Source organism: Piliocolobus tephrosceles, chromosome 3 (assembly GCF_002776525.5).
Source record: "Piliocolobus tephrosceles isolate RC106 chromosome 3, ASM277652v3, whole genome shotgun sequence".
In the NCBI taxonomy this organism is placed as follows: domain Eukaryota; kingdom Metazoa; phylum Chordata; class Mammalia; order Primates; family Cercopithecidae; genus Piliocolobus; species Piliocolobus tephrosceles.
Genome location: NC_045436.1, coordinates 21,019,607 through 21,033,158, shown reverse-complemented (window position 1 = coordinate 21,033,158; position 13,552 = coordinate 21,019,607). Strand labels below are relative to the sequence as shown.

The following is a 13,552-nucleotide window of genomic DNA, read 5'->3' as shown; positions in this document are numbered from 1 at the left end:
TAGTTTAGAGTTTAGCAGGCATTATTTTTTCTGTTACCTGTAGTAGGCAATGCAGTTCCTCACACATAGAAGAAGCTCCGTTAGTGTATATTCAGTTTATTTTAATCTGTTGAAGAAGCCTTTAGCTTGGTCTTAAGGAAGAGTAGTTCCTAGATGGGATTAATGAAGAAGGTAAGGAGATGATTCCAAGGAGAAGAAAATGTGGGCACAGAAAAATAGGTAATATTTGAGGGCTATGTAAGGAGCAGTAAGTCCATGCAAATATTCGACAGAAACAGGGGATTAGTATAAGAAAACGATAGGGCCAAGTTATATGAAAGCCCACAATGACAGATCTGAAGTTTAGGGAATGATTTATGTAGGGAAAAACTTTAAGAGCATCAATCTGATGACAGAATATAGAAAGAATTTATAGTCTGCTGGTGATGGAGAGACCAATTAAAACACTAAAGCCACAGTTAATACTGATGGGTGAGGATCTGGACTATGGCTTTGGAAAGATAACAGAAAAAAAAAGAGACTGGAGGATGACTCTGGGCTGGAAAGTTCTTCAAGACTTTATGACAACAAAGAAAACCATACAGTGCCCCAGAATCAAGAAATACTGCCCTGCTCAATTGCCCCCAAAATAATATGGTTTGCATTGCATAGAATGCTCAGTTGGCTGATTATTTTATGTTCTTTAATTCCCCAGGTCTTGTCTCTTCTTTGGTGAGAATCACATATTTAATGTTGAGTATGGTTTCTGGGGTTGATGCTCAGAATATTAGCAAACTCATTTGCTTTATTAACTTTATTTTCAAATTAAATTAGACAAAAACCTATATTATCCTACTCTAAACACAGAAATAAAAAAGTCTTCCATGTCATATTTCACAAAAGGATGTGAAATCCAAGTAATTTTATAGGAAACTAGACTTAGAGAAAATCTCTAGGTGCTCATTAAGAGCTAAATGTACAGTATTTTCCCAGAGAATTCAATTCTTTTAGTTGTAAGTGGCAGATTTCTACACATCTCTTTAAAAATAAATCCCATTTGGGTTTTTTTTTTTTTTAGGGCAGCTTTGGGCTTTGTTTTGTTTTGTTTGTATGTTTGTTTCTTGGTAAAATGTAAAGGCAACCAAATGTTACGGAGAATTTGAGGTGCTGGGGGAAGAGGGGAGAGAGAGCGAGAGAACCTGTGTTCAAACAGTCTGGCAGCCTGAAATTTCCCACACGAAGGGCCTGATTGTTTGGGATAGGAAAAGTGCTGACCAGCAAGAATGAATCACAGCACAACTGCTATATCTCTCCACATCTTGGAGGCCAAGGCAGTCTGCTAGAAATTTTTGTAAATATCAGAAATGTGGAAGGCATTAAATCTGTTACTGCTCAGCTGATCAGAAGTCTTAAGGTCAACAAAAATACTGCTGCCTGTGATTTTTTAACGTGATAAGTTTCCTTTCATATATTAAATATTTTGAGCATAATATTTATATTACTTTTCTATTTTTCTTTAGATAAGACTAATAGATAAAACTGTAATAAATGGAGGAGGTATTTGTTATAAAGCATTTTATAAGACACTGAATTTCTGTTCCTTTTATTTTATAACTGAAACGGTCTTTCTGAGTTTGACAGCGTCACTTGGGTTGATAAAATGTACAAGATGCTTTACAAAGAAAACCTATGGGAATTGTCTAGTCATTAATTTCACAGTCTAAATTGTAGAGTTTCCATTAGTAACACTGACACTGATTTTTTTTTAATCAAACAAACATAGTTTTGCATAGCAACTAGCCTTCACTTCTGCTTTATTGTTTTAAACATCACCATTTCCTTTCTTTCCCTCCTGTCCTTTGACCTCCATTTGGTCTGCAGATGGTTCTGTGAAGGGAAAGAACTGCACAACACTCCTGATATTCAAATCCACTGTGAGGGTGGGGACCTCCATACCCTGATCATAGCAGAGGCCTTTGAGGACGACACAGGTCGCTACACCTGTCTGGCTACGAATCCCAGCGGCTCAGACACAACATCTGCTGAGGTGTTCATTGAAGGTAAGGCGGGGTGCCTGGTAATGGGGGATAAAGGTGTGTCAGTGGTCTAATCACTCCAGTATCTTGGGTGTGCAAATGTGCCTTTCCAATGCAGACAGCACAGTGGTGTTCTAAATCAAACTTCATTTCCCTGAAAACCTTTATAAATTGAACTGTTCCAACATTTAGGCACCCATCAACTGTCTCTGATGTCAACATTTGTTCCTTTTAATGTAGAATGTTTCCACTCCATTAACTTGAATTATTTAAAATGTAAGGCATCCAAATTATTTTTGTCTTCCGCTAATAAATGAAGCATAGAAACATAATTGAAATATCATATCAAGCAAAGTTAAGCGATAAATGACTCAGGAAATCATTCATGAGAATTTTAAGTAATTGAATACTTTTAAATGTTCTCATTTTTACTAAATTCTAGAATTTTGCCTCTTTTGTTAAGACCCCATTATTCCTGCTAAATGCACTACAACCTTGCAATCACTGGGTGAGAATATTCAAGAATCAATGTTGTATTAAAGAGGGGTAATCAGAGAATGAGCTGTTTCTGTTGTTCTATTCATCTTTGACAGGATTCAATCTCCAGGGAGTTGAAAAACTTGATATCAAAGTATTGTATTTTACATTTTTGTTGTGTTTTGATCAATACCAATCATTTAGAATAGTTGGAAGTGTTTTAAGCACTGTAGTGTTTATACTGTTCCTAAATCCATCAATTGATGAGTGCTCTGTTAATTGGTTGCTTTCAAAATAATAGTTAAAATATAGAAAGAATATTAAAATCCTTGAGGTTTGTACTTTTTTTTTAACTATTTAATAGCACCAATATCTTCATTATGTAGAGGTGAAGAAGGCAAGATGTGAGCCACCATTTATAGCTCCTTCAAGAACTGACCCACAGCAATTAGCTTTAAAAGTAGGGCCGAATGAGGTGGCTCATGCCTGTAATCCCAGCACTTTGGGAGCTCGCGGCAGGAGGATCGCTTGAGGCCAGGAGTTTGAGACCAGACTGGGCAACAAACTGAGACCCTGTTTCCAAACACACACACACACACACACACACACACACACACACACACACTTTTTTAAAGTTAGCCTGGCCTGGTGGCATGTACCTGTACTCCCAGCTGCTCAGGAGGTCGAGGAGGTAAGGAGGGAGGATTGCTTGAGTCCATGAGGTTGAGGTTACATTGAGCTATGATGACACCACTGCCCTCCAGCCTGGAAGACAGAGCAAGACCTCATCTCTTCAAAAGGAGAAAAATTTAAAAATAAAAAGTAATTATTACTGATGACTTAAAGTATGTACCTTTACTTCAGTGAAAGGATCCTCCACATTATCTTTGGCAGCAAACATCTTGGAGCACCTCAAGGGACCTTGTCCTGTTAATAAAAACAAACATTCTATATGTAGTAACAACTGATACTTACATGACACTTACAAAATGCGTGCACGCGTGCGTGCACACACACACACACAATCATTTACACTTTGCCGTAGCCTACGAGGTATTATTAGTGTTCCCTTTTTGTAACTGAGGCCCAGAGAGGTAGAAGAAACTTGTTCAAAGTCACACAAGAATTTGAACCAAGGCAGTTCTTGCTCCAGGGTCCATATTAACCACTCTATCATACAGATAGGTATTTCAAAGTGCTGCATGAATGAAAAGTGAATGACAAAAAGATGTTTAAAATTTCACTAATGAATTGGCAGTATTATTCAGGGGTGGCAAACTTCTTAAGGCATGTTAGAATACAGTGAAGGGAACTTAAACTTCCATAAAAATCCTGTCTGCTAATGATGATCAGATGTGTCCTCTAACAGGTAGAGCACTTTTAAATGAAATTCTTCATTTGCTTGCAAGATTGCTAGAAATATGGTAAGTTTTGGGTTCTGCTGCTTTCATACTACAAATATTAAATGAAATCACATTAGATTTAAGTAAAAGCCTGTCAACTTAATTTAACCAAACTTTATTAAGGCCCTACTAAGTGCTACACAGTGCAGGTATAAATGTGGTTAAGAGACAATCCCTGATATCAAGGAGTTCTCAATCTAACAGCAGATAAACACATTAAAAAAAAAAAAAAAAAAGGCCAGGCCCAGTGGCTCACACCTATAATCCCAGCACTTTGAGAGGCCAAGGAAGAGATCAAGACCAGCCTGGCCAACATGGTAAAACCCCGTCTCTACTAAAAATACAAAAATTAGCTGGGCGTGATGGTGGGCACCTGTAGTCCCAGCTACCCAGGAGGCTGAGGTACGAGAATCACTTGAACCTGGGAGACAGATGCTGCAGTGAGCCGAGATCATGCCACTGCACTCCAGCCTGGGCAATAGAGTGAGGCTCAGTCTCAAAAACAAACAAACAAACAAACAAACAGAAAAAGGAATATAAAATGATAAAGTAATATAATAAGTTGTATAAGAGAAATCAAAAGCATTTTAAGAACTTATAAAAGTTAAATGCATGATATATAAGATATATATAAATCATATATATATATATATGTACTATAAAATGAGATATTTCACTGCCTCTTGAAACCAGCTGCAGAGTCCAACTGGGATAGACTCAAACTCTCACCACACTGATATTTAACTTTAAATGTTGTTCTTCTGTATAAAAGTCTCCGAACTGCCAGTCCTCTTCTGCTAGTCCTTTCAAATCATCTGCATGAGGTACTAAATATATCCCTCTAGTTCTATATGCCATATATGTATCATGTTCAGGACTTCAACAGAGATAGTGGATTTCTTCCAGTGCACAGCTTTCCATGTGACACTGCTGAACTTACTGAGACATCCGACACCGTTGGGTACCTCTGACTGTAGATAGATCGTATGTAACTTTAGATAAATTGAAGGGAGGGTAAGGAAGCTGGACATGGCAAGAATGAAGAGTTGTGAAGATTCAATCTGCTAAGCCTAACATGAACTGCTTTAGAAAACTGGCTCCTTGGCCTTGTGAAATATGAATAATTTTTTAAAAAGAAAAGATTTTAGTGTTTTTATCCCTAAGAACAATTATGTGAAGTGGAAGAGAACCTCAGATAAATTCTTAGCCTCAACTTATGACTCAAAGTAAGAAATTTTTATATTTTACTTATTCTAGCACTAAATTCGACTCACCCATATTCCTGTTGAATTGCTTCCTGAAGCATGTTATTACTACATCAGCTGTCGTTGGCAGCCTATCTATCAGAGGGTAGAAAGGTTTCTTTTTGAAATTAAAATCTCAGCAAAGCCTTCTCTGAAAGTTTAACAACCTACTAATTAAAAGCTGTCTAAGTTCCACTGTCTTATGCATCAAGTTTTAGAATGATACAAAAGAGATTACAGCTTAAGAACAGTGGCTAGCATTCATTTAGTGTCACCTAGGAGCCAAGTACTGTTCTTCATTTTTACAGAGATTACCTCATTTCATCCTTACAAAATTCACTCCATTTAATTTTTTTTATTTTTTAAATTGACAAATAATAATTGTACATGGGGTATGTAGTTCTGTTTTGATATATATTACGTATAGTGATCAGATCAGGGTAAGCATATCCATCATCTCAACATTTATCATTTCTTTGTGTTGAGATACTCAATATCTTCCTTCTAGCTATTTAAGACCATATAAGATATTATTGTCTACTATAGTCATCCTGTAGTGATATGGAACACTAGAACGTATTCCTCTTACACTTTCAGCTGTAATTGTGTATCCTTTAACAGTCTCTTCCTATCCCCCCCTTCTCCTTCCCCTTTCTAGCCCCTATTAGCCCCTGTTCTGCTTTTTTACTTCTATGAGATTAACTTTTTTTTTTCTTTTTGAGATGGAGTCTCGCTCTGTTGCCCAGGCTGGAGTGCAGTGGCGTGATCTCGGTTCACTGCAAGTTCTGCCTCCCGGATTCATGCCATTCTCCTGCCTCAGCCTTTCAAGTAGCTGGCACTACAGGTGCCCGCCACCACGCCCGGCTAATTTTTTGTATTTTTAGTAGAGACGGGGTTTCACCGTGTTAGCCAGGATGGTCTCGATCTTCTGACCTCATGATCGGCCCACCTCAGCCTCCCCGTGTGCTGGGATTACAGGCGTGAGCACCGCACCCGGCCAAGATTAACTTTTTTAACAGAAAGTTAAACACTGCATGTTCTCACTCATATGTGAAAACTAAAAATCAGCCTATTTTATAGTTGAAGAAACTGAAGTTTTAAGAGGCTAATGACCAAGATCACACTTATACACACGTGCACACACACACACACACCTAGGAGTCAAGGATTCAAGCCTAGGCAGTCTGACTCCTGAATCTGCCCTCTACCCTACAGCATAAAATCCAAATAAACTCATCACGAGGGCAGCTACAGTTCCTCGCCTTCATCTGGTAACAGGATTTCGGATCTGAGTACGGCATTTTTCAGAGCATATAATTGAGCACTTTTTGGTCATTCTCAAGAATACAGTGAGTGACTACTGTAAGGGAGGCAGTGGTTCACCCTTGAGACACACAGTAGCGAACAAGCAGGCCTCTGCCCTCTCTGCACGAACACTCCAGAAGAGGGCCAGAGTAACCCAGTAAACTCATAAGGCATTCCAGCAGCGGCAAGTGCTGTGAAAGAAATGAAGGTGGCTGATGGGATGCGGTGATCAGGAAGGCCACTCCAAAGAGATGACATTTGGTCTCAGAAAGGAGCCTGAGAAGGAGCCAATAGGGAAGGCTGGGGAAAGAGTGCTCCAGACCAAGGGAACAAATGCAGAGGCCCTGGTGAGGACAGCCAGGTGTGCCCAAGGAGCAGGAGGAAGTCCAGGGTGACTGGAACATCAAATGGAGGAGGTAGCTCAGGGGTTTGGGCCGCAGCCGGGGTATGCAGGACACAGGGCCGAGGCTAAATCAAATTGAAAATCATGGAGGGTTTAAACTGATTCATATTTTCTAACTGACACCTTGGTTTATAATTGGGGATACCAGTAGAAGCCGATTGTCGGTGCCTCGGGGATATGGAAGAGATGAGGGAGTAAGTCAGATTCAAGTTGGGTTCACAGGCAGGTCCAAAACCCCTGCAGTGCTTCCACGTGGAGGCGAGGGGAGGAAAGGAATCAGGGATGACTCTGTGGTTTCAGCTGTACTGTTTGTGAGGACAATGGTGCCAATCTCTGAAATGAGGAAGACAGGAGAGGAACAGGATTAGGGGACAGAAGGAATTAAGTGCTGTCTTTTGAACATGCTGTGTGTGTGTGTGTGTGTGTGTGTGTGTCTGTGTGTGTGTGTGTGCGTGTGTGTTTGGAGATGGAGTCTCGCTCTATTGCCCAGGCTGGAGTGTAGTGCCGTGATCTCGGCTCACTGCAATCTCCACCTCCTGGGTTCAAGCGATTCTCTTGCCTCAGCCTCCCGAGTAGCTGGGACTACAGTCACGAGCCACCATGTCCGGCTAATTTTTGTATTTTTAGTAAATATGGGGTTTGGCACAGTGGGCAGGCTGGTCTCAAACTCCTGACATGGAGTAATCCACCCACCTCAGCTCCCAGAGTGCTGGAATTACAGGCATGAGCCACTACGTCCAGTCTGAACATGCTGTGTTTGAAATCTCTACTTAGCCACGTGGACGTATCAGGCTGGTAGTTGCAGATATAAACATAGATGTCTAGAGCACAGGATGAGAATGCAGTATTTGGGGAGCATCAGGATTTAGATGGCAACTAAAGCTGTAGGACTGGACACACCTCCAGACAGATCAGCTAGGGAGGAAGAGGGGATGGAGATGAGGAAGGGATCTGAGTCTAAGCCTGGGATACTTCTGCCTGTTGAAAGAGGAGTTGCCAGCAAACGAGATAAGAAGGAAAAGCCCCTAGGGTGCGAGAGAAACCAGGCAGAATGGTGTAAGGGAAGGCTAGAGAAAGAGTTTCCAGAAGAGGGGGCTGCGACCTGTGCCTGCTGCTTCTGAGAGCTCCAATCAGATGTGGGCCAGGAGGAAACCACTGGGGTCAGCAACAGTGGATGTTGTCAGCGATTTTAGCAAGAGGAGCTTGAGGAATCTGAACAGGGTCAAAGATCAAATGGAACTGGCTAAGAAAAGTTTGTGAAATATGGAAAGAGAAGCAGCAAATAACAGATATTTGTTGGAGAAGTTTTGCTTAACCGCCAACAGAGATGGGGGCTGGTATCTGGAATGGAGCATGGGGTCAAAAAAGATGGTTTTTACAGTGTGTGTGTTTTCAGGCTGGAGTTACTAGAATATGTTTATAGGCTGAAGAAAATAGTGCAAGAGGGAAAAATAGATCATGCAGGAGGGAGGAGAATAAGATGGGGAAAGGAAATGGAATCTGTACTAGATGGTGAGAGGGTGCCCTCAAGAACTAGCTGGCAGACGGAGCTTCTCAAGAATTTCCTATATAAATAGGAAAGATCCATGTAAACATGTAAAATAAATACAGACATCTCAATTTTCCACCACTGCCTCCCCCTGTGATTGTAAAATGAATTATATAGGCTGTAAAATGAATAGCTTTATGAGCTCCAAAGAGGCAGGATGGTGGCCCTGAAATGTGGGATGAAGGAAGCTGGATTAAGCTGGACCTTGTGGATGAAGAGGATTGGGGTCAGGAGGGGAGGAGGGCAGGGCAGCATTAAGAAGGTGGGGAAGGGAACCAGCGTGACGCAGATTGGCAGGTCCTGTTTGACACAGGTTCTCAGTGCTACGAATAATCAGATAAAATGTGTACCCCTTTAAAGTGACATTGTGAAGTGTGCTGCGATGTGAAGTGTGGAATTGTTCCTGGTAGCCACATAGGGTAAAGCCTTTGGTGCCAGGACCACTGCCATGCCTCTCTAGGCACAGATTCCATTCACTGGGTTTGGAAAACTTTTGGAGAAAAGCCAAACCAGTTTAAGCACAGCTTTGGCCATTCCTCATGTTATCTATTTGAAAATAAGTTTTCATGATATTTTATGATGGCTCTATGCTTTGGTTTCTTCATCTGGAGAAAATTAGATTGTTGTAAGGGTTGAATGAGTTAATCCACTGGGGTGGTACCTAGCACACAGCGTAGGCCACTATTATTTATAAATACTGTATTTTTATTTTTAAAAAGCTAAAATGTATGGATAAAAAGAAGATATAATAGTCATGTCTAGGCCAGGCATGGTGGCTCATGCCTATAATCCCAGCACTTTGGGAGGCTGAGGCAGAAAAATCATTTAGTCCAGGAGTTCAAGACCAGCCAGAGCAACATAGTGAGACCCCCATCTCTACAAAATTAAAAAAAAAAAAAAAAGTAGCCAGGCATGGTGGTGCACACCTGTAGTCCCAGCTACTTGGAAGGCTGAGGTGGGAGGGTCACTTGAGCCCAGCAGGTCAAGGGAGAAGTAGCTGGGATGGCACCACTGCACTCTAGCCTGGGTGACGGGTTGAGACCCTGTCTCAAAAAAATAAAAAAGCATATCTAATCCCACGGCCTTATGACAGTCACTCTTAACATTTTTATCTTTCCCACATGAAAAAATGCTCATCATCACTCGCCATCAGAGAAATGCAAATCAAAACCACAATGAGATACCATCTCACACCAGTTAGAATGGCAATCATTAAAAAATCAGGAAACAACAGGTGCTGGAGAGGATGTGGAGAAATAGGACCACTTTTACACTGTTGGTGGGATTGTAAACTAGTTCAACCATTATGGAAAACAGTATGGCAATTCCTCAAGGATCTAGAACTAGATGTACCATATGACCCAGCCATCCCACTACTGGGTATATACCCAAAGGATTATAAATTATTCTACTACAAAGACACATGCACACGTATATTTATTGCGACACTATTCACAATAGCAAAGACTTGGAATCAACCCAAATGTCCATCAGTGACAGACTGGATTAAGAAAATGTGGCACATATACACCATGGAATACTATGCAGCCATAAAAAAGGATGAGTTTGCGTCCTTTGTAGGGACATGGATGCAGCTGGAAACCATCATTCTTAGCAAACTATCACAAGAACAGAAAACCAAACACCGCATGTTCTCACTCATAGGTGGGAACTGAACAATGAGATCACTTGGACCCGGGAAGGGGAACATCACACACTGGGGCCTATCATGGGGAGGGGGGAGGGGGGAGGGATTGCATTGGGGAGTTATACCTGATATAAATGATGAATTGATGGGTGCTGACGAGTTGATGGGTGCAGCACACCAACATGGCACAAGTATACATATGTAACAAAGCTGCACGTTATGCACATGTACCCTAGAACTTAAAGTATAATTTAAAAAAAATAAATAAATAAATAAAAGAGAACATTTTTATCTTTCCAATTTTTTTCCTACATGTGAGTACTTAAATTTTGCTGTATCTACTCTTTTGAACTGTTTTTTTTCTTTTTAATTTAAACTACTCTGTCACAGACATATTCCCATGTTATTAAACGTTCTTTAAAATCATTTTAATTCCTTTGTAGTCGTTCATCATTTATAAAGTTATGTGTCACTGACATTGCTTCAGTTACTCTGATCTGTGAATGATTCTTGCTGTGTTGGTAATTATAGCAACTGATTTAAAAGAGAGGAAAAGAAGCAAATAATATAAATGAGAGAAAGGATATATTTATTCCTCAAATCTTGAAAGGCAAAATATGCCTAAAAGGATAAACTCCATGACTCAGTTCAGTAAAGTCAGTTAGAGATTTAAAACATATCTATATAATATATAAACATAACATATTATGTTTATTTTATATATTTTTATATATTTTACTTATATATATTAATTATATACATAATATGTATTTTTAATGGCTGATAACCACCTCTGTGAAGACATCCTGTTTCTTGAAGTTGAAGCTATGTGATTCCCATCTAGTTTATTTCTACTCAGAAATATATTTTTTCAAGGAAGATATCAGATAGACAAAAAGTAAAAATAATTACAACATAGCGTTTTCATGAGTATGAGGAAATGGACATTTTGATATATTGTAATTTTATACATATCTCTGGGGAGATGTAAAAAAATGGAAATAATATATCCAATAACATTGGAATAATAAAATTATGGTAAATCCGTAGACATGAATTTGAAGCAACCATTAGACAATCATGAAGTGCCTATTTACTGACATGTAAAGGCATTTTACAAGAATTAAGTGGGAGAAAAAGCAATAATGGAACAGTATACATAGCATTGTCTGTGTACACAGAGATAAACTTTGGAAGAATGTATTCCAATAGTTTCTGGGTGGTGGTATTCCAAATGATGTTTTTCCTCTCATTTTTGCTTCCATGTATTTCCTGGGTCTTTTCCCACCAGAAAGTGTTACATTGGGTAGGTTTTGTTTGTTTGTTTGTTTTTGAGACAGAGTCTCCCTCTGTCGCCCAGGCTGGAGTGCAATGGCTGGATCTCGGCTCACTGCAACTTCCTCCTCCCGGGTTCACGCCATTCTCCTGTCTCAGCCTCCCGAGTAGCTGGGACTACAGACCCCCCCACCACCACGCCCAGCTAATTTTTTTGTATTTTTAGTAGAGACGGGGTTTTACCGTGTTAGCCAGGATGGTCTCAATCTCCTGACCTTGCGATCTGCCCGCCTCAGCCTCCCAAAGTGCTGGGATTACAGGCGTAAGCCACTGCGCCCGCCCAGCCAAGTTTTTAAAATGAAAAGGGAGCACCTTTTAAAGTCAAGACAGGAGACTCATTTCTGTGACACTTCCACTGGCCAAAGCCCAAAGCATGATCCTCGGCGTGTGATTCCTTCACTCCGTGTGGGAGGCAGAATAGGAAAAGCTAAGATTTAGGCAGGTCAATGTTAGATGAACAGATGATAGTAACTACAAGGACTAGAACGTGTAACTCTTTCAGATTGGAGCCTACATCCAAAACTGAAAGTGACGGTTGATAAATACGGAGAAAGATTGTTTGTTTGTTTGTTTGTTTGTTTTCCCCTGACCAGCAGGTGCAAAGCAGATGACTGAAGTGGGAACAGAATGGGAGAGGGAGGGAGAACCGCCCTGAGGGGAAGGCAGGGAACTGGCTGGCACAGAGAGGGAGATTTGATCTGCCTCCGTTTGCAAGAGCTGCTCTGACACCTGAGACAAAAAGTCACTTTCAGATTTTACAAGGGTTGGACAGGTGTGCAAAAGCTAGCAAATGTGTGCTTATTTCAGGGGGCGCCAGCCTTTTCGGCCCCTTCTTCCTTTGAAAATCAGCTGGAAAAAAGTAGCAAGAATGGCTTTCTAAAGAGAGGGCATCAGAAAGGAATTTTTTTTTTTTTTTAATGATTGAAACATTTTGAATCTGGTGAAAAACTGCTTTCCACAATTTTTGGCTACCTTGAGAGTGTCTGTGATAACTTCCATATGATTTTTGCCACCCCTCCCCTTCTCCTAAATGCTTTTATGATTCCAATAAAATGGTCTCTCTGGTTATCCCCGACCTTCTGATCGCCTTGGCTGACTTTTCCTCAGGGATTCTCAGCTCCCCGCACCTCCTCACCACAGAGAAAACTTTCTTCTTGCCCGTAACTTGTTTTTGATGGTTTGTTGTTTGCTCCCTTTGTGTCCCTACTCTGCCAGTTAATCCTCTGAACACTGACTTTTCCCAGTCTCCACTCTCGGTGCTTACACGACCAGGTTCAAACAAGTCAGCCCCGGCGTCCAGGTCCTGCCTGTGTTTCGAGATTTGCCCCCCGTTACTGCCCCCAGCCTGCTGCTCTTCTCTCCTTGCACGATCTGCGCCTCGTACCCAGACAAGCTTTACCACTTCCCAGTTCTATTTCTTCATTCCAGCAGAAGCCTGGAAGGTGTGTGTGGGCAAGGCATGAAGCTAGGCCCTCTGAGGAACCCACAGGTGCGCACCTCGTGAAGGTCACGTGGTGTGGGGGGAAGGTCGCAGACCACGAGGCTCAACCACAGGAGTGCCTGTCACCACTGCTTTCTAGTTATGTGACCTTCTGCCAATTACTTCACCTCTTGGTTCCTTGGTTTCCTTATCTATAAACTGGACATAACTCGCTTCTTAGTGAAGTTCATTATGATGATGATTAAATGAGGTAAAATGCCCCACAGACGCCAGGCACACAGGGCATACTCAAAAGTCGGTAGTTCCCTTCCTAACCCAGCGTCCATCCTCAGGGAACTGATCATTTTCTAGCAGGTATGATATTCTAGGTGACATGAGTGCTGTAAACAAGAACGCTGGAGTTCAGAGAAAGAGCACAGAACAGTGCACGGGCTGACCGCGGAAGATAGCGGATCAGGAAAAGACGTAGAGGAGTTTCCCAGGGAGTGAAAACTGTGACTAAGGTACAAGCATGGGAAACAAGCAGGGAGAGAGTCCCCAGCTTCTCTGGGTCCTGGGGGAGCCTTTCTTGCCACCATCCTTAAAATTGCAACCCCCCGGGGAGGTCCTATCACGGCCCGTGCCCCTCCCCTGCTTGATGATCTTCCTGCTTCACTCACCACCGTATCATGTACTTATTTCTCTTCTGTGTCCTCACAAGGGCAGGGGTGTGTGTGTGTGTGTGTGTGTGTG

At 41.3% G+C, this 13,552-nt stretch overlaps 1 protein-coding gene across 4 annotated transcripts in view; it reads left to right on the top strand.

The window, feature by feature from the left end:
• The window catches only part of PALLD (palladin, cytoskeletal associated protein), a 434,025-nt gene that overhangs the window by 168,523 nt on the left and 251,950 nt on the right, over positions 1-13,552 (top strand). For all 4 annotated transcript variants that reach the window (XM_023228753.3, XM_023228746.3, XM_031935301.1 and 1 more), the window contains one exon: positions 1,861-2,039. In XM_023228753.3, the coding sequence (XP_023084521.2) occupies positions 1,861-2,039 (179 nt within the window). The remainder of the gene's footprint in view (positions 1-1,860; positions 2,040-13,552) is intronic.